The 19,783-nt window shown below is 38.3% G+C and overlaps 1 protein-coding gene across 1 annotated transcript in view; it reads left to right on the top strand.

Annotated features, from left to right (window-relative positions):
- Positions 1 to 19,783, top strand: part of RAPGEF5 (Rap guanine nucleotide exchange factor 5) — a 163,051-nt gene that overhangs the window by 22,776 nt on the left and 120,492 nt on the right. The window contains exons 2-6 of the mRNA XM_027738414.2: positions 6,462 to 6,512; positions 7,217 to 7,323; positions 8,334 to 8,455; positions 9,677 to 9,845; positions 14,628 to 14,694. Of these exons, the coding sequence (XP_027594215.1) occupies positions 6,462 to 6,512; positions 7,217 to 7,323; positions 8,334 to 8,455; positions 9,677 to 9,845; positions 14,628 to 14,694 (516 nt within the window). The remainder of the gene's footprint in view (positions 1 to 6,461; positions 6,513 to 7,216; positions 7,324 to 8,333; positions 8,456 to 9,676; positions 9,846 to 14,627; positions 14,695 to 19,783) is intronic.

Here is a 19,783-nt window from a genome sequence, read left to right on the forward strand (position 1 = left end):
AGTGTTTCATCTACTAAACGCAACACCCATGTCTTATTTCTGCTTAGAACACCTATAATTTAGACAGTAGCAAGTGATGTCAAATACAAAAAATTAAAGGGTGGCAAAGTGATAAGTCATATTGTTCAGTACTTTTTTTCCCTTCCCCCACTCCTTGCCTGGCATGAGTAAGCGCTGGGAATAAATGAGCGTTTACTCCTGCAGAAATTGCTGCCTTCTTGTGTTGCAGGTTGTGGAGGGTGTGCCAGGCAGGTACAGCCCAACTTTGTTTCAGGATTCATGTTCAGATCAGGGATGAAGTGGAAACTCCCTAATTATTATAGCTGCTTGCTTTGAGCAACTCCAGCAAATCTCTTTGATGAAAAAAACCCACAGAATTCTATCAGTTGTAACAGTTGCAGTGGTTTCTGTTGCTGTTATGGCATTATCATTGTCATGGTTCGTAATAAGAGAAAAAAATCTGGTTAGGACAAAAATAATTACTTTTTGATTTGTGTGTGGAGTGGGAGAGAAGTGAGGGAAATTAAATAAAAACCTCTGGTGGCTTTTTAAATTTTTCCTGAGCCACTGTATTGTTAAAACCAAATGATCAGTAAAGATAGAAAAGCATAAACAGATGATTGTTTTTGAAGGTGAATTTGGATTCAGCTTTGTTTGTGATCTTTTTCCATGCGCTCTCGTGGTTGGAATGTGAGAAGTTTCCAACATGAATACTTGTGAAAGTGTATTTTAGGCTTGGATGCTAAATGCTTGCTGGATATGTGTCTGAATATATGATTTCCTTTGTGGTCACATTAGCCAATTTAGGATTCAGGTGTTGAGTAGTTGCAAAAATCCCCCTGTCAGGGAATAGAAATGATCTCATTACCAGGTAGTCTGTGCTACACCATGTGCATTTCAAAATGAGATTTTTTTATTTAAGCTATTTATATTTAGGAAATAAAAGCACAGAAGCATTTGCTTAATTTTAAGTATATTGAGTAATCCAATTTGAAATGCACAAGTGTTACACTGAATTCTTTAGGGACATAGTGATAGTTCCCTGAAACTATGGATGATTATTTTCTTATATTTGTATATAACAAAAATATTCCTAGAACTGCTTAACGCTGTGGAGTTGATCATGGGCATGTTCGTAAATTAAGTCCTGATCAAACAGGCAAATATTGATGAGTACGTTGTAACTGAAAACAGGTAAAGTTTGATTGCACACTGCAAACTCCTAAGCACAGACTATTGTGCTCGTATTTTAGAAACGCAACCAGTTGAAAACCTAGATATTTGAAAAACATGGAGTGGAAGTTTGAACACTTTGTTAGGGAAGGAGATCCATAATTCTGCCTTTTCTTATTTCTTTTAGTTTTAATGTAAATCCCACTCTAGAAGATTTCTGTCAAAGTTTTTTTTTCTTGCTAACTGCACATGAATATCAGAAGCTCTGAGAAGAAAGGCAAAACATATCTGTTCCATATTTGAAATTATTATTTTCATGCAATTTCTGCAGCCTCTTTTGAGGTGTTACAGCATGACTTCTAGTGTAGACAGGTTGCTGGCTGCTACCACCATACTAAATCCCAGCTGAGGAAAGCACTTGAACTGGAACTCCAAGCACTCTTGCTTTCTTTCTTTCTGAGCATCATGGTGATTAAATTGCTAGCAGATGTATGGAGCATTGCTGATGCTACTGTGACTGCAGTGTTGGCAGTGGCAGAAATATCAGCAGTTGTTGGAACAGCTTGGGCAAGAGGCAAAGCACAAGCAACTTGTAGGCAAATCATTCTCTCGATTTGAGATGAGGCCAAAGCAAAATCCCGGGTTAAAAATGAGTAGAAAATTTAAATGTATCTCTATAAGGTATGACAAAAAACATACTCTGTAGTACCATTAGCCCTTGAATAGAACATTGAGCAGGCTGTAGTAAATACACAGGGAGTTGCTATAGTGGAACCACTTCAGTACTCTCCTGAGTAAAGAACTAAGTCAGCATCTTACAGTAAGATAGGACTTGTTCTTTCCAGTGGAAACCAAAATGTGCTTCATTAGTATGTACACTTTACTTGTTGTGTAGTATGTCTTGGGGGCATTGCTTTCCAAACCTTTCAAAAATCAGTTTATGCTCACAAATCAGAATATTATCATCAATACCTTTGCATGTTTAGCTTTAAGTAATGTCAGAATTTCTTAACTTGTTTAAAAATAACTATCCAGTTGAAGCAATACTAATTTGAACTCAGATATAGACCTTGCATAGTAGTATCAGTCATTGATACTGTGCTTTTAGCAATCTAGCTAGAATATTTGATTCTTTGGCTGATAATTCCATTGTCATATGGAGTGTAAAGAAGTATTTCCTTCTGGTTGTTTTAATTTCTTGCTGGTCATTTTATTTTAATCCTCCCATTCTTTTCACACCATTTCTTACACCATGTGCTTACCACAGTAAACACCTCTATAATTTTTCCCAATTTCAGGCTAAATTCTGTGGTGTGTTCAGATTTGGATCCTAGCAGTCCTATCCCAAAACCTTCTCCTGGGCATCCTGTCCCAGCTGTCCTCTCCTGCCGCATATAAGTCGTGTTCCCAACCTAGAACAATGCCATCCCTGTGCCACGTTCATAGTTCAGGCTTCTGATTGTCCAGCCCAAAGCACCAGCTCCCTGCTTCTTTCTTCCTGCATCCCTAGCAGGGAAGCTGAAGCCACTTATGCACAGCTACTCATGTATGATGGGACAGCCCTTCTGGAGGGGCTCTGGATCTCCTCCACATATGATCTTGTCCCAGGACCACACGTGCTGCCACATCCCCATCCTCTCCCTGACATGGTTTGGCAAAGCTTCTCCTCAAGCTTGTGAAGAGGCACAGGGGGATGCCAGGGTGGCTGTAGCTAGAAAGCAACACTTGGCATGGGCAGTAATAACTGTTCCAAGGTAGTTTTTATGAGAGATGAGTTGTTTGCTTGATGACTAATTAATTTGCTTTAAAAGCACAGTTTGGCTTGTTTTTAGTTATTTGCAAATGTATTTTGAATCACCGTGTGTGTCAAAATAATTTGGGAGGAGCAGCCTATATTTGCTAGATACCTTCAGGGAGGAATGGTGCTTCTCCCACACAGCCACCCAAAGGCTGGGGTTTTCAAAAAAGCCTGGACCCCTAATCCACTACCTCTTCCTCTCTCTTAGAGGAGACTGTCCGGTTTGTCACCAGCAGCCAAAGTAGAGTCTAATGAACAGAGGTGAACTAAATATTTATTGAGGCATGTTAAAAAAAAAAAAAAAAAAAAAAGGAAAAGAAACAGGTCTTTATCATGGTAGCTAGGACGTAAACTCCTAAAATTCGCTATCAATTTCAGCCTAACTGCAGTGAGTGTTTCAACATTACACAGGCTGCACTAGTATCAACAGGAAAGATAATTTTTTCTATTCCAGAAAGCCACTTCCACTTTTGTTTTATTTTCTTGTAATTAGCTTCTATTTTCTTATGTTTGTAGAAATTTTGGGTGTTTGGGTTCCTGCATGACAGGCTAAATGTACTTAACCTTGCTTCCACTGGGCATACACCTTTGTTTTTGCCTTATTTCCAAGGGAAGATTCCTGTTCAGCCAAGCCAGCCTTCTGCCTTACCTGCTTGATTTCTGACATTTGGGAATTGCCTGCCCTTAGGAGTTCACGTTTGAAAAGTGACCAGCACTGATGGGCACTGGCACCTGCAAAAACATTTTCCCAAGGGACCTTACTTAGTAATTCCCTGAGCAGCCTGAAGTCTGCTCTCCTCATGTGCAGAGTAGAGGTTTTGCTGGCACTTTTCCTCCTATCAACAGAGATTTTAAACTCAATGGCTTCGTGGTCACTGTGGCCAAAATGGCCATCAATCTCTACTTCACTCACGAGATCCATTCTGTTGACATGCAGCAGATCAAGGAGAGCATTTTTCTGAGTCAACTCCCTTACGACCTGTTCCATAAAGTTGTCATCCAAGTTTTTTAGGAATCTTCTGGCCCGAGTTGTATCTGCTTTGTGATGCTCCCAGTTAATTTCTGGCAAGTTGGAGTTCCCCATAAGGACAAGGGCAGTTGAATTGGAAGTGTCCCTTAGTTCCTCAGAGAATAATTTGTCAGTGTCATTGTCTTGGCTGTGAGGTCTGTAGCAGACTCCCATGATGGCATCTGCATTATTTGTTTGCCCCTTGATTCTTACTCAGAGACTCTCAACTGCATCATTGCTAACTGTGAGCTCCATACATTCCAACCCTTCTGTTATATACAGTGCTGCCCCTCTGTCTCTTCTTCCCTGCCTGTCCCTCCGGAAGACACTGTAGCCATCCAACAGGGCGCTCCAGTCACAGGACTCATCCCAGTAGGTTTCACGTATGCCAATGATGTCAAATCTCTGGGACTGGGCCCAAGCTTTGAGTTCCTCTTGTTTGTTCCTCATACTGTGTGCGTTGGTATAGAAACATTTCAGGTGTGGTACATTGTAGTCATTACCTCGTCTGAAATGTTTTGCACAAGTCCAGGTAGGTAGCATCAGTCACTCTTCCCTTATCCATCACTGTTATAACCCTGTTGTAGAAGGCAACCAAATTTGTCCTTTTTGCTGAGTTTCATCTGATACTGTCATGTAATTTCACACTGCAGTAGCAGTATTTTCCCCAGCTGAGGCTCAACTGTCCTCTGTTAGTGCCAGTCTGGGAAAGGAGCAGGAAGGGGGGAAATCGATGTATCGACTTTGACTGTGCTGCTACAGGGAGTGAGGCTTGTTGAATGAAAGACTTGGACAGAAACCAAGTGAAGTGGTGGTATGTCGGGCTGCTGCAGAACCAAGGTGTTAATGACATGCCGGCTAGGAAAAGTAAGTGGGATCTGAGGCAATGTTGCACACTTACAGCGTCTTTGTTGGTTATGGGAGAGGGGAATTAAGCTTGTATGTTGTAATATTTCCGTATGGAGCTACTGTTATGCATGGAACTACACTACGCATTTGGGATGAGCATGGAAGGGTAAACAGCGTTAGATGCTTCTGTGTTCCTTGTCCCTTCCCTTTCTAAAAATATAGTAACAAAAATACAGGGGGAAAAAACCAGATGGTGCTACTGAAATATGGATTCTGTAATTCTTACAAGGTGTGAAGGATGAGGGCTTTTTTATGATTGCAATATACCAAGTGAGAATTGGATCCTTCTCAAAGCGAGGAATTAATTATACTGCTTACAAGTTGGAATAATGTGAGGGAGCACTGCATGATCTTCCGATTGTGATGCCAGTGCACCTGCATAACATCTTCTGTTCCGCTTCCAGGTTTATTTTAGGCAATGTTTATTTATGTCATATGTGGCTCGTAGTAACATTGAAGTTGCAAGTAAGCATCAGCATAGACAATATCTTGTCTTTTAACAGTGACAGTGAGTATCGTTGTGAGTAAAGGTTGGGTGACCTGAAGATGTTTGTCCTCTCTCTGCCTTCCAGAGTTCTGGTTCACTGTTAATTTTATAACTTTCAATTCTAATCTTTATTGATCAGTGGTAAGGTTTTGGCATTTGCATTTTCCTCCTCTGAAGACTTATTTATCACTTTCTGTCTCCTCAAATATGAATCCTCTCTAATTTCATTGAGTGATTTTTTTATTCTCATGTAATGTAAAGCAGAGCACAGAAACACTGTCTTTGTCTTTTCTCTGTATAATTTTGATATTTTGTATAATTGCATTACGTCTCTTGTAATCTCTCCTTTGTAAGGTAGACACAGTCTTTTCTGTCTCTTCTCACATTAAAATTTATCCAAATCCTTTATTATTCCTACTGCTAATATTGTCTGAATCCCTTCTAATATTGGAGTATTCATTTTTTGAGATGCTGTTACCAGTGCAACATGTGGCACGTCAGAGATAACGCTGATCTACATTAGTTATCTCCCTGCTGATCACCATTTTATTCATCATTTATCCTAATTTCTTTAAACTACAGTTAAGAATTTAATTTAGAAGAGTGGTCTTCCTTGAGAAGTGTTCTGTGACCCTGAGGTGTCTTTACTGAATTGATAAAGTTTTCCTTAAGAGGATGTGTAATTACATTTTCTCCCTCTAGTACGTGCTGATTTCGATGTTGAGCTCATCATGATACTGTCTTTTCACCCAGCATTTTTCAGGTTTATCTTGAGATTCTTCACTGTCATTTCTGGTCTTTCCTGACCCAAATAATTATGTGTTGTCTACAGACTTTGCCACTTCATTGCTCATCTTTTCCAGATCAAGAATAAATGTAACAAACAACACAGGATAGAATTTACCAAACCTTTTTCCCGATGTGAAAAAAAATATTATTTGGAGATGTCAGTTAGACTACTCAGATGATTTGATAAATTCTTTTTTATTTAGATTTCAATAGCTAAAAGACTAGATTGCTGCTACTTTTTTTTTTTCTATGCAAAATCCAGAACAAAACTAAAGGTCTACCAAATTATCTTACAGACCCTGTCCAGAAGAATTTCAAATCCCTATTTGGAAACTCCTTCAAATAAGGTACTTTTCAAGCTTCTTTTTAATTCCGTTTCATCAAACAACATATTAGGAATGTTTTTGCTTTGGTTCAACCTCTTAATCATAGCTTTGAAGACACTTGTAAATGTGACCTGCAGTTAAATCCAGTTAAGAAGTTGTCATTTTGTGTGTGTGTTTATACGAATCACTTCTTTCTCTTACTGAGTTTGCAAACTGAATTCTTGTGAATTCCAATGTGCACTTGCTTCTCAGTCATTTAAATGATTGCTACTGTTTAGCTTAGTTTTACAATATTTAAGAACTTTGTTTTTGCATGTCACAAAACTTTACTTTCTCAGGACTATTTTATATGCCTTGAAAGATTCCTAAACATGGGAAACAAACAAACAAAAAAAGAAACCAGATAACATTGTTTTCCTTTCAGTTTAGTTATTTGTGTTACTAATGTGTTTGTTGGAATGTGAGGAAACATCACAATAAAAGCCCAAGGTAAATTCATCAGTAAGGAGTGGTATACAGAGTACAGGTGGAACACAGTTTTATAGAAGATCAAGTTGGGTCCTGTTTTGATAGGCACATGTGCAACCTTGAGGTGTAAGGTAGACATCAGGTGTGAGGAAGTAAAAAGCGTGTCCATTCTGAAAGACCACATCCTCCTGGCAATGCATGGATGAACTGATCTGTAGCTATAATAGATTCAGTTTTCAATTTCTCTTTTCATTCAGATTTATGGAGAAAGTTCTTCCTGTGCTGGGAGAGCTCTCAGGAATATTTTTACCCTACAAGCATCTGACCTGATTAAAGACAGGGTGTACCTTACTGGCATTTGCAGGTAACTCAAAATCATTTCTTTTAATCAACTTTATGGGTTTTATTTGCATTTATCTATGACCTGATTTGACAAGAGAGTAAATTCTTCTCTGAGTGTGAGATTTCGAGTATCTTACAAAGAATTAAAAACATTTTCTCTAAAAAAAATCTTTAAAATCTCATGTGTCTTAATATCTTTTCTTATGTTACAGTGTTAGCTGTCAGAAATCAATTAATTAATTGAATTAATTATGCATTAATTAAATTGCTTATGATTTCATATACAATAGCGTTTGTCAGTTATTTTGTTGAAAAGAAAGACTATTAAATTCAGCCCTGGTCTAGAGTTATCAAAGAGATTAACTGGATTCCTAAGATTTAGTGACACAGTGATTTTGGCATGTAATTTATGGAATATTTTTGTAATGAAGTGATTTTCCATTTGTGTTGCATTACAGCATAAATGCTTCCTCCTTTTTTCAGTTATACCAAAATGTGCATCTCTCTATTATAGCACTGTTCATACATAACTGCATTTAAGAAAAATACACTACTTTTAAAAAAAATTATTTAAATATCTACGTTTACTAATAATGTGAAAGATTAAGTACATCCTATAGCAGCACTCAAGGTCTTACATGTATTGTGTAGCTGTATTGCTTATGCTCAGAAAAGAAATAAAATCCTGAGGCTAAAAGTTGTATTTTGTTTAGCTCTTATGCATCTTTGGATGACCATATGCAGCACAAACTGATAAAAATATTACATATTGCAAAGTGTGCTACGTGAGTTAGGGAACTTGCTCATCTGACATGAGTTCCCTCATTGTAGCTAGGGGTATCCCCTGAGACTTGCCAGAGTAATTTCTTCCCTTGAAATGAGTTCGATTACAAAAATTAGCAATTGAGACAAAGGGTTTGCTCTGCTGAACAAAAAGGTTCACTTTCAATAGCTTTAAAAAGTAGCTCTTTATCATAAAAGAACATTTTAACATTACTGTAGTGTAAGAAGTGATGTTTTGCTTATTTTCAGGAGAAGCTGTGTTGGATCAGAACTGGTAGACTGGCTTTTGGAGCAATGCCCTTTTGTTAAGAGCAGATCTACAGCAGTTGGAGTGTGGCAGCTCCTTCTGGATATGGGCATTATATTATCAGGTCAGTCTTGACAGTAATCCTAGCATGAGGAAGGCTATGCATTTCTCTTGCATAGGACAAGACTCATGTTTTTGATAGGAGGAGGAAAAGAGTAAAAGCACAGATTGATCCAATTTTCTTGCCAGTTCTTTATTTTACTATCTTTTTGGCAGGCTTACCTCTGTGACCTTTCATTTCATAAGTACCAGAGATGAATCCCTACTTTTCAGCAATTTCCTTACTTTTGCTTTTACTGATTTAGTTACCTATTACCAAGTTGCAGACTGTGTGTGTGTCTTTTTCAGCCGTTTTTTTTTTTCCTGTTTTCCATAATTTTAGATTGCGATAGGTTGAGAGAGGATCCAGATCCTTGAGATGCTGGTGAGGCCAGGTTCTACCCTGCTGTTCCCACCTTCCCCACCAAACTGATTGGTCCAGCTAATGTGGTTGGTGATAACTACACTGGTAACCAACCTCTGGAAATCTGATGATTATTTTGAGGCTGGGACTACTTAGGTAGCTCAACTCAGATCATACCCCACCCTGGGGTCTGTGCTAGACGTTAACTTCTTTCTTGTGAAAAGGTGAGGTGTTATAGAAGATTTCTGCCTATGTACACTGACAGTGTACTTACAGGTTTTCTTCAATTACACTGACGATATTTCTGGTCATGCACCCTCAACAAAGGCTGAATGATTCATTTATGCAGGAACTTATGCTTTTGGCTTTGGACTCTGTCCTTGGTTCCCAGTTCAATCCCATTTTTTTCAGGGAAGATGACTGGCACATCATCTTACCCAGGTCTAGTCTACAAATTCAGTAGCCCTGAATACGAAGCTTGTATAATGATCCTCATTATTGAGCTTTGTTTACTCCTGCCTGACCATTAGTGACAACAGTTTAGAAACCAATGGAAATCAAGACTCAGAAGTCTAATAAGAGGAAGGTTTTTATCCCCTAATCCTGAACTGATTCTAAAATTGATTAAATAGTCAGCAGTCTTAATACGCAAATTTCAGGAGCTTGAAGATCTTCAGATTGAGGTTTTGGAGGTTTTCTGTTTGGATGTACTGAGTTAATATGAGAGGGCAGGATTGTTCCTATGCTGAAGTTTTGGTGCTTTTGACCCGTATGGTGGTGCAACTCAGCATTAAAGTCAAGTGCAATGCAGAATGTGGTGGGGACATGGAATCTTTACATGGTGAAGGTTTAAACAGTATCTAATGTTATCTTTTCTAACAGTGGACAGACAACTCTATTTTCAAGACACTCATGCTTTCTACCAGTTCTCAGCGGATGAATGTACCTATCTTTTCTGTGAATTTGAGAAAGAGGAGGAATGGAAAAATGGAGTAAAGCTCCTACTTCAACTACTGCCATTGTCTCCCCCCAGGATTGACATGTGTAATCTGTAAGTGTGCATATGCAGCTGTTTACAACTTTTGCTGACTATTTTATAAGTGTCTGGCCTTATAATGACACTGTTTATTCCGAAATCACCTTGCAAATAAGCCAGCTTTAAAACCTTTAAAATCTTTAAAATCAACCCCAAGTTTTGTAGAGATGTGCTTTTCATCTGAGAAGATTAGTCTGGATAAATAAATGAAGGCACTTGGCTTGGGGTTTTTGGCATATTGTAGTTCTTAAGCACTGGCTTACTGCCTCTAGCTTGCTGTATTATTTAGGCACGTGATTTTTTTGTCTCCTCTTACATTTGGAGCTTTGGTGTGATTTTGGCAGCAGGGTTGCAGATCAGATGCCCCTGTGATGTGTCAGGATCGGCTTTCAGAAAGGTAGAGTAGATGGGTGGAAATGCAGTAGCTTCAGTCTTCTCGTTTTAGTTTTCTACTGCATGTTTGCCAGAGCTCTGTAGTATCACATTATTATTCCTTTTTCAGAATATGCCTTTTAAGATTTTTGCTGCCCATATGTGTCCTCTTTCACGTAACTATTGGATGTTATCATATGCTCTGTGGTGATATGACTGTGCTCTTTAGAGGAGATGTTGGCTATTTAGAGGAGATAGAAGGAAATCATAGCTATTTGTGTCACAGGATAAGGCCAAAAGATAGGAAAAAGGGTGTTAGTGAGAACTCTGGAGGCTCATGACCCTTCATGCCTGAGCAAATCTGCAGGAGTAGGCCTGGATAGACAAGCTGGGTTAAATTCTTTCATTGTCCCTAGCATGATGAATCCTCAAACCCAATATTTATACTTTAAAATGCCTTAATTTTGTCAGCTTGAGTGAGTGTAGACAAGTGACAAGGACCCCAAGTTGGCTAGAACAGGGGACTGAGTGTAATCTTCTAAGCAGAAGATTCATATAGGAGAAAACCTTTGACTATTTTTGCAAATAGAAATTCTTGTCTTCCAGCTGACTCTGTTGCTAAACAGTTTGTCTATCCCTTAAATATCAGGGAAATTTCATCTTCATTTCAATGGGAATTGGAGTTTTCCTCATTATCAATGCAAGTCAGGCCACTTTTCATGGTTCATGACTACTTGTACAAAGGCTTCAAATCAAAAAGACAGACCAGATAGGTCATATTGATGTGTTACCTGAAGGATGCTGGGTAGGAAAATGGATTGAAGACTTTTTGGGTTTGAGTTTACAGTCTGCTTCGCAGTTTTATCATTTCAGTACCACTGTCATTTCCAGTGGAGGATGATCCCTGTCACATGAATTGAACAATTATTCATTAATGTACTATTCCAGCTCCTTCCTGCTCCCATTATTCAAATTTTACTTGAAGCTGAATTCCTTTTGGGAATATTTTCACAGAAGAATTGTTTTCTGGAGGTTTTACCTGTCAGATTGTGAAGGTGCTTTTTAAAAAAGCATATATTGAAGGAATTGAATTTTAAATAACAGTATAGTCTTGAAGGAGTCTGATATTAAAGGGGAAGGAGGGTTTTCCAGGTTCAAAATTCTTCATGCTTGATGCAAATAATACACTACTAAAACACAGTCTGAAAAGGAATAGGTGTGATGAGGTGTTTGTTGAGTTTTTTGACCAGGTTAAATAAACCCATATACTTATTTTCATGAAGAAAGACAGCGATTCTAAAAACTCCTTCCTGCAGTGAGTGCTTGTCTTTTCTCAAATATATAAGCCATTTTGCATACCATTAGAAGCATAGGATTTTTTGTAATTTGGTATTTTTATTCTCATTTTTCTGTCCTAGCTTTTCTCCTAATTTGTATTGATGGCATTCTGCATGTACATAGGGATAGAGAAATTCTTACCTTATTAATTGGATTCCCTGCTTTTGAAGAAATCAGAAGTTACTGCTTGGTTGTACACCAGAAGGCAACACTGGATGTCTCCTGGTGGTCCCAGAGGCTAGATGATCTCTGTCTCCTCTGCAGCTGGTGGGCAGCAGCCTTGCCTTGCCTGGACTACTGGGTACCTCAGTGGATCTCTGAGCAGAACCATGGTACTGCTCTCCCAGAAGGAGTCTGTACACATGAGTAGGCAGTAGCAACTCTGGGGACTTCCTTTAGCAGCTATTCTGGAAACGCCATTAAATAAACATGGCTCAGATTTGACTTGCTGTACGGATTCTTGATGGATTTATATTTGTTTCTGGTCAGTTTTAGGGGTGTTACCAAATAATATAGTAGTAAGCTTTGCAATGAAAACACCATTCTGAAGTCTGAGATGTACTTATGGTTCCTGAATAAATGCTCCCTATTGCCTTTTGACTGTGGCAAATTCCCTACATTGGGGGGAATCCACCATGGAAAAAAATTGGGACATAGCAGATTTTCAGCATCTCACACTAATCTGAAGGCTAATGTTGTTGTAGTCCATAGGACTAAGACCCTGAGATCTTGTAAAATCAGATGAGATGGGACTGATGCAGAGGCCTCTCGGAGTCATTAAACACTTGATGTTAATCACAGTCAATTCTACTTGAGTAGAAAAGAAGTGAATATTGCAATAATCTAGGAACAAAAAAATCTGTAATGAAAGCTGTGCCATGGACTTCCCTCCGATGCATCCTAAATTCTTTTCCAGTTACTGCAATGGTGTTGTACCAGGTGTTTAATCCTTGTGTGCTTCTTTTTCCTTCCTTGTAAATGGGGGTGTCTGTAACAACACCTAATTCCCAAAACCACTGATGAGACTCAGTGAAAGAATTCACATTTTATTCATTTCAGAAAAGTAATCATTTTTAAAAGTAATTTGGTTTTAATGCAAATAGACAGGATGAGATATTTGTTTAGTTACTGCCTTATGGAGTTCCTGGAAAGCTTTTGCTGAACACAAACAGCTCTCAGGTATTGCATGGAGACTGATTTGTGTGCGTGCAAATCTAGGGCAAGCATCTCCACATCTCTGTCTGCTTAGCAGACTGAGCTCACAGGCCACTGAACTGTATAAGCATTAGGCTAGTTTGCCTGGGCTTTGAGCTCCTGTTTGGTACCAGCCCTACTAGGTCCTGGCTGTCTACTTTTGAAAAAATTAGAATGATAAATGTTGCTTTTTTCCACTGACTTGGGTGTCATAATACACTCTTCCCCTCTGATTCTGTAGAGCTCGTACTAATTTTTAGTATATTAATGATTTCAGAAGTATTTGATACTCATATGCAGATGAATACTGGGAGTATTTTTAAATAGAAGATGAAGTGATAAAGGTCCAAGATGGAAATAGCTGGGCTATGTGCTGTTGTGGGTTTATAGATTGCATCTGTGTCTGTGTCTACTGAATTGCTATCTTCTGCCTCCAGTGTAGAAGAATCAGGTCCTAGTCTGGTTCTGGGAGATCAGAAGAGGTCAGATGTGTAGAGAAACTTAGGCATCTAAAGAGATCAGCTGTTTTAATCTTATTCCAAATTATAAGGAGAAAGCCTGAATAAATCAGTCGTTGTAAATGAAAATACATTCATTTATTTCTTTCAGGCTGTTTATAACACTTAAAATATTAAATCACATTTTTTCTTTGAATAGAAAAGCAGTTGTGAAAATAATTGTGATTTCTAATCTGAATTACCATTTTAGTCTGAATACGCTTGCCCCAAAATGAATGCATGTGTCATTCTGTGCTTTCTGACCTTAATTTTTTAATCAAGGAATGGAATTTTTGGACATGGGGTGTAAAAACCACAATATACCAGCTGAGTATTCCAGATGTGTTGCCAGCTCTCTCCCTGAGAACATCAAGGCACATAAGCAATTAAATAATTTAGTCAAAGACAGAAGCTTCTTCTAATACCTGGGATTTATGTTTATTACAGCAGCTGCAGTTTTGTGTATCTGCTCAGCTTGCTGACATGCCACTGCTTCTTGAATACCATGAAAAATAAAGATCTCAAGGGCATTTTCTTTTCTTCCTTCTATAGTAATAACCTATATATACACACCTATATTGGTATCTTTCTCCCAATTTTCAATAAAGCTTCTATAAGAAGCTAAAACACAGATGTTTTGGTTATGGGAATTAGACTCTTTTAAAGAAAAACACAGTCCTATCCTGTACTGCCCATAGCAGCTTTTGTGTGGCCAGACTGTCCATGTGAGTCAGACTTCTGGGACAGTTTCTGGCAGGGTTCTTCCTGCACTGCCTCTCTTTTACAAAGACATGTGAAGTCTCTCTCTCTTGTGAGTAACTGTCAGGACATCCTAATAATGTTCTCAACTGTTGCTTTAGTTTGTTAATTTATATCTTCTTAAATGTATTATTTTCACTTTCAGTTATTCTTTCTAAATATCAAACTGTACATGTCATTTAGTTATTTTGATGTTGTCTGTTTTCATCTACATGAGCTTACATTCCTTAGGTGCTGCTCTACATCTTAGCAAAGCTGGGTGGTGGGCAGATGGAAAACTTTGCTCCGTTGATAGAGTATGTTTTTAGCAAAGCGAAATATGCAGTCTCATAAAAAACTCTGATCTAGAGGGTCCTGCATTCTTCAGTTCTTCATCATATTTTTGTAGCTGAAGAATTCTCTCACTGCTTTATGTTGGTCTGATCAAAAGAGTTCTTGACAGCAAGGGACAAAGAGTGTACTCTGTCGTTAGTGACACGATTAATTATTGTCATGTTGCAGTCATCATTTTGATGTGGAATCTCAAAGGCCCTTTTACATTAGTGCCTGTGGCTGCATAGTTCCTTACTTTCCAGGAATCAAAAGATGTTGAAACAGAATGAAAGAAATGATAAAAATCTTATTTTTATTTTTTAAGGCCTGATCAAAAAATAGAAGATACGGCAGAAACCAACGCTGAAATTCTTGCTCGTCTCACTTCTGCGGTAAGGTCATTGCATCAAAGTTTGTACTGATCATGTTTGAAATATTGTTATGTTTTTGATCCCTTCAAATTAAAGACTTAGTGAATGGATGTTTGTCTATGCAGACTACTTTTTTTAGTCTGTGGAAGGGGAAAGTTTTACTGAGGCCTTAGTGTGCAATTCCAAAGCTATTAAAATCAATCCAAGCAAGGACTGCTGCAGCCTTCTCTCTTTGAATACATGCTTTTCATAGCCCAGGACATACCAGTTTGGAGGATCATGGTAATTTTTGTGCCATGTGCTTTACACTCAGACCCTCTTGGTCAACTGAATGTCAATGTGAAGGCAATGATGGGACGGGAGGCAAAGGGAGAGAGAAGGTTTCAGCAATCCTGGTGTAGATTATCATAAAATTATGAGGAGACCCACCTGGAAAAACTGAGTATCTGGCTTTCCGACTATGTTTAGCCTCAGTAAACTTCACCATAATAAACAACAGCTTATCCTGTCTCTGCTAGAAGTTTGTACATCTTGTTTATCTTTTTGTAAGATCATTGTTCTAAGATGCAGACAGACAGGACTTCAGAAAGTTAGGCTAAATTCACTCAATTTAAGAAAATCTGTATAATTTCAGTGTACTCTCAGCAGGTTTGCAGGTGATGCAAAACTGAGAGGAATAGTTGGATCGCCATCCCCAGAGGCCTTTCAAAGATGTGTAGATGGGGCACTTAAGGACATAGTTTAATGGTGGACTTGGCAGTGCTGGGTTAACGGTTGGACTCTATGATCTTACAGGTCTTTTCAAACCTAAATAATTCTGTTGTTGTGCTGCCATTTAGAGGGACCTTTGACAGTCTGGAGAGATGGGCCAACAGGATTCTCAGGAAGATCAACAAAGGGCAATGCCATATCCTGAATCTGGGAGAAATAACCTCAGGCTTCTATACAAGCTGCTCAAAGCAGCTTTGCAGAAAAGGAGTGAGGGTCCTGGTGGACAGCAGATTGAACCAGAAATGTGCCCTTGTGGCAGAGGAAGCAAGTGCCTCCTGGGCTGTGTTAGTAAGAGTGTTATCCTTAAGCTAAGGGAGATGATTGTTCTCCTCTACTCTGCACTGGTGTGCCACATGTGGAGTGTTGGGTCCAGTTCTGAACTCCAGGTACAAAAGATGGATGTACTGGAGTGTATGCAAATAACGATGAAGATGATCAGGGGATTAGAGTATCTGACTTACAGGGAGAGTCTGAGAGAACTGGGAGTGGAGCTTGGAGAACAGAAGGCCATGGAACCATGGAACGATGTGTACAAATACCTGATGGAAGGGAATGAAGAAGATGGAACCAGGCTCTTCTCAGTGACATCTTGTGACAGGAGTGGCACAAACTAAAAGAAATTCTACTTAAACATAAGCAAAAAACTTACTTACTGTGAGGGTGATCAAACAGTAGAACAGATTACAGGAGAGTGGTAGTGGAGTCTCCTCTCCATCCTTGATCCTTGGAGATGTTGAGAACTCAAATGGACACAGTTCTGAGCAACTTGCTCTGGCTGACCCTGCTTTGAGCAGTGGTTTGAGTCAGATGATCTCCAGAGGTGCTTTCCTACCTCAACCATTCTGTGATTGTATGGTTCTGTGAATGTCACACATAAATCATGGAATTAGTGTTAGTTCTGTTTTGGGTATGTGAGAAAGTACAGAAATGAAAGTGAAAGAAGCCGTTGTTATGAAAAAGGCATGAGGACAAGAGCTATTTTAAGAAAAGTAAGTGAAGTACTATCTTGCAATTGCTGAAAAATGGAAGGGAGGGAGAATTTATCTTATATTTTTTAAAGACAAATGTCTTCACAAAAGACATTTTGTAATGTGTTTGAAAAGCCAATGATTCTGTGTGCTCAACCTTACTCAAAAATAATTTAAAATGTATGACATGAGAAAAGGCTGTGTTTTAATTTTTTTATATTTTTCAAATTTTCTCTGTATTCAAGCTCCTTGTTTTCTTTACCTTTTGTTCTTAACTGAAAATGAAAGGTGAACTCAAAACCTCAATATCCCCCATTTTTAGTTCCAAAGAAATAAAAAATAGAAAAACACTAAATACTTTCTGCAAAGTTATATCTTTTGAAAAACTCAAAATCTACCAACTCTATAAAACACTGCCAGTATCCCTCAGAAGCTTTACCTCTCAAAAATAGAATAATGGAGATTTTTTCAGTTAAGAAAAAGAGAAACACTGAACAAAACAAAGTGACTTTCTGAGTTTAAGAACTAGATCTAACTGCTGCTGGATACACTTGAGTACCATGCATATCCTCAAACACCTAATTGACAGTGAATTCAGAGTGTTTCACATCTAACTTGCAAGGTCAAACCTTTGAACTACATGCTGAATTATTCCAGCAGTAGAGCACATGGACAGGGTTTTTTTTTAAATGAACCATTTTATTACTGTAGCTAACTAGCTAAAGAAAAATTAGGCAGTTGCAACTCCAGATGGCCTGAGCCCATCTATTGCCATGGTGATTTCAAGAAGTCTGATCTTTTCTCCTGCATTTTCTGATTTTCCACAGAACTTTGAGGGCTCTCTGTAATGATTTTCTAGTCCACCCTGGAGAGAAGGCACAAGACCAGAGCAGAATCCTCCAAACGTTAACATCTGTATATGAACTTTTCCATTTCATCCCTCTAGAATATTGCTTTTCCTCCATAGAGTAGATATGGATCTAAGGCACTCACTGCAACTTTATGGAGAACCTTTTTACATCTAAGGAAATTTGAACCCTCAGCTTACACCATTCAACAGTGTTGAACTCCGCAGTATAAAGGTTCACTTTTTTTTTTCTTTACAGACAACTTCAGAATTTATATGGGAAAAAAGGGTTCTGTAAGCAGGATCTGGAAACAAAAAGTGAAGGCATTAGCCATGGCTGGAAATGTGTTCACTATGGCTTTTTGGCTTACTGAATGTTTATGTATTTTGTACACCATCAAAACAGTCTTCCTTGAAGAATTCGTGATTCAGAATCCTGTTCATGATACCCTCCACACCAGTATTTCAGAAGTGGAAAAAAAACCCCAAACCCCTACTTCCAGACAACACTAAAGCAGTCCAAGATTACAGTTGACTTTGGAGGTTTAGAGGTACAAATCCCACTGCCGTCTCTTCTGTTTTTTGTTTTGGTTTTCTTGGAATAAAACATTCTTCTCATGTCACAAGAAAGTTTCTCTGTCAGCTTTTCTTTTCAGGGGATTGAAGTCCCAAATTTTCAAACCTAAATGGATTGTGAAGATCCAGCCCAAGCAACACTGGAGGAATCTGTGTGCCTAAAATATAAATCACTCTTTTAACCTATCAAATTGTATGCTGATAGCATATGCTTCATTACAATGAGGCATCGACAACACCATCAAACTTAAATTTTAAAGGCAGCTGACATGCATGCAGTGCAAAGTGCCCTTGGAAATACATTTGCATCACATAATCTCTTTGGTCATGAATTTTTAAGAAAATGCAATGATTACTCACAGGTTTAAAAAAGCATTCCAGAGCTGTCATGTATCCCCTGTCATGTCCCGAAGAGCAGCTTCATATTCAATGTTTTATCTGCTAAAACCAGAGCACGGAGGGATAACTATGAGTGTTTCCGCTGCAAAGCTTTTACCTTACCTTGTGATAAAACAGAAAAGAGTGTCAGGATTTTAATGAAGTGTATCTTGAAAATGGTTTTCTGGTACTTTAAGGCATCAGCCAATACTACTTTTATTTAGAGCACATCAAACTATTGTAATTTGAGATGCAAAAATATGAACTATACTCTTCTCATTTTTCAAAACCCTGCTGTTTAGAGACTTCTGTTGCAGGATTTAATTTTGAAATTCTGTGAGGTTTGGCACTTTGTCTCGAGATCTGAGGTCCTGTTTGGCACATTGATATCTGGAATACTGTTTCACTAAGGACTATTAAGGGCAGAAAAAAGAGAAGGGAAAAAAGTAAAGGTGGTATGCACTGTCTGCTAGATGAACAGCTATGCTTTCTATGATAAATGACCAGATTCGTGGATAAGAGAAGAGCATTAGTTGTGATTTACTTTTCAAAAATCTCTACCTCTATTCTTTGAAGACAAGACTCCCCACGTAAATATACCTTTTGTATTTAATCACACAGAAGTGTACCTGGGTACCACTCTGTATGCACACTCTTTCTGTTCAGATTGCAAAAAAAAACCTGATTGAGATGTGATAACATACCAACAACACACTCAAAATGTTCTCTTTCAGATTTTCATAATATTTATGTAAATACTGTGTGCTAAGCTGACCCTTAAACTGAATCAGTTTTGACATCTGCAATGCTACTCAAAATGGGATAGTATTTAAATAGTGGTAGCTTTGTATACATACAAGCTGTATGTATAAACCAATTTTTTTTTAATTTAATATCGCAATATGGTAGGTGTGGTTCTTATTTGAACATATATTTTACTTTGAGTCTGCATTATTGTCTTCAATGTAATGTGCAACTATTGATCTTTTCAAACAGGCAGTAACTGAAATCCTGTTAGGAAGAAGTATGATAATGTGTAGCATCTGTGCAGTGAGGAATGAATGTTGTGCAGGGATTTCCATTGGTGTGATGATGCATAGGAACTGCATGTCCAGCAGAGATGTCAAGTGCATTTACGCTAAAATAGACAAAAACCTGTTGATTATGAAATCTAGGGACACCAGTCAAATCCAGAAGGATGCTCAGCAGTACCAATTCTTTGTGATTGGAGTGAATCCTGTGAGAGAGAGCATCAAGTTGTCAGGATGGAACCCTTTGATGAAGAAACTTTTGCTTAATAGTAACACTAGAGAAATATATTTTCTCCTGCTGAAGGATTTTGCTCAAGTTAAGTAATATTCCCGCTGCATTCCTGGCACACAGCAAGCAATGGGATATTTTGTTTAATATAGACAAAATATAGAAAAACAGCCTTTTGTGATTTTAACACTGTCTTTCAAACTTGACAAGTGCCACCTTATATGCAAAAGTAATACTGCAAATATAACTGCAGGATGCCACAATGCTGCCTTTTCTTCTGAGCAGATGGGTTTTTCTTCACACTCACGGA

Source organism: Pipra filicauda, unplaced genomic scaffold (assembly GCF_003945595.2).
Source record: "Pipra filicauda isolate LSUMZ 115617 unplaced genomic scaffold, ASM394559v2 scaffold88_size2543281_pilon, whole genome shotgun sequence".
In the NCBI taxonomy this organism is placed as follows: Eukaryota; Metazoa; Chordata; class Aves; order Passeriformes; family Pipridae; genus Pipra; species Pipra filicauda.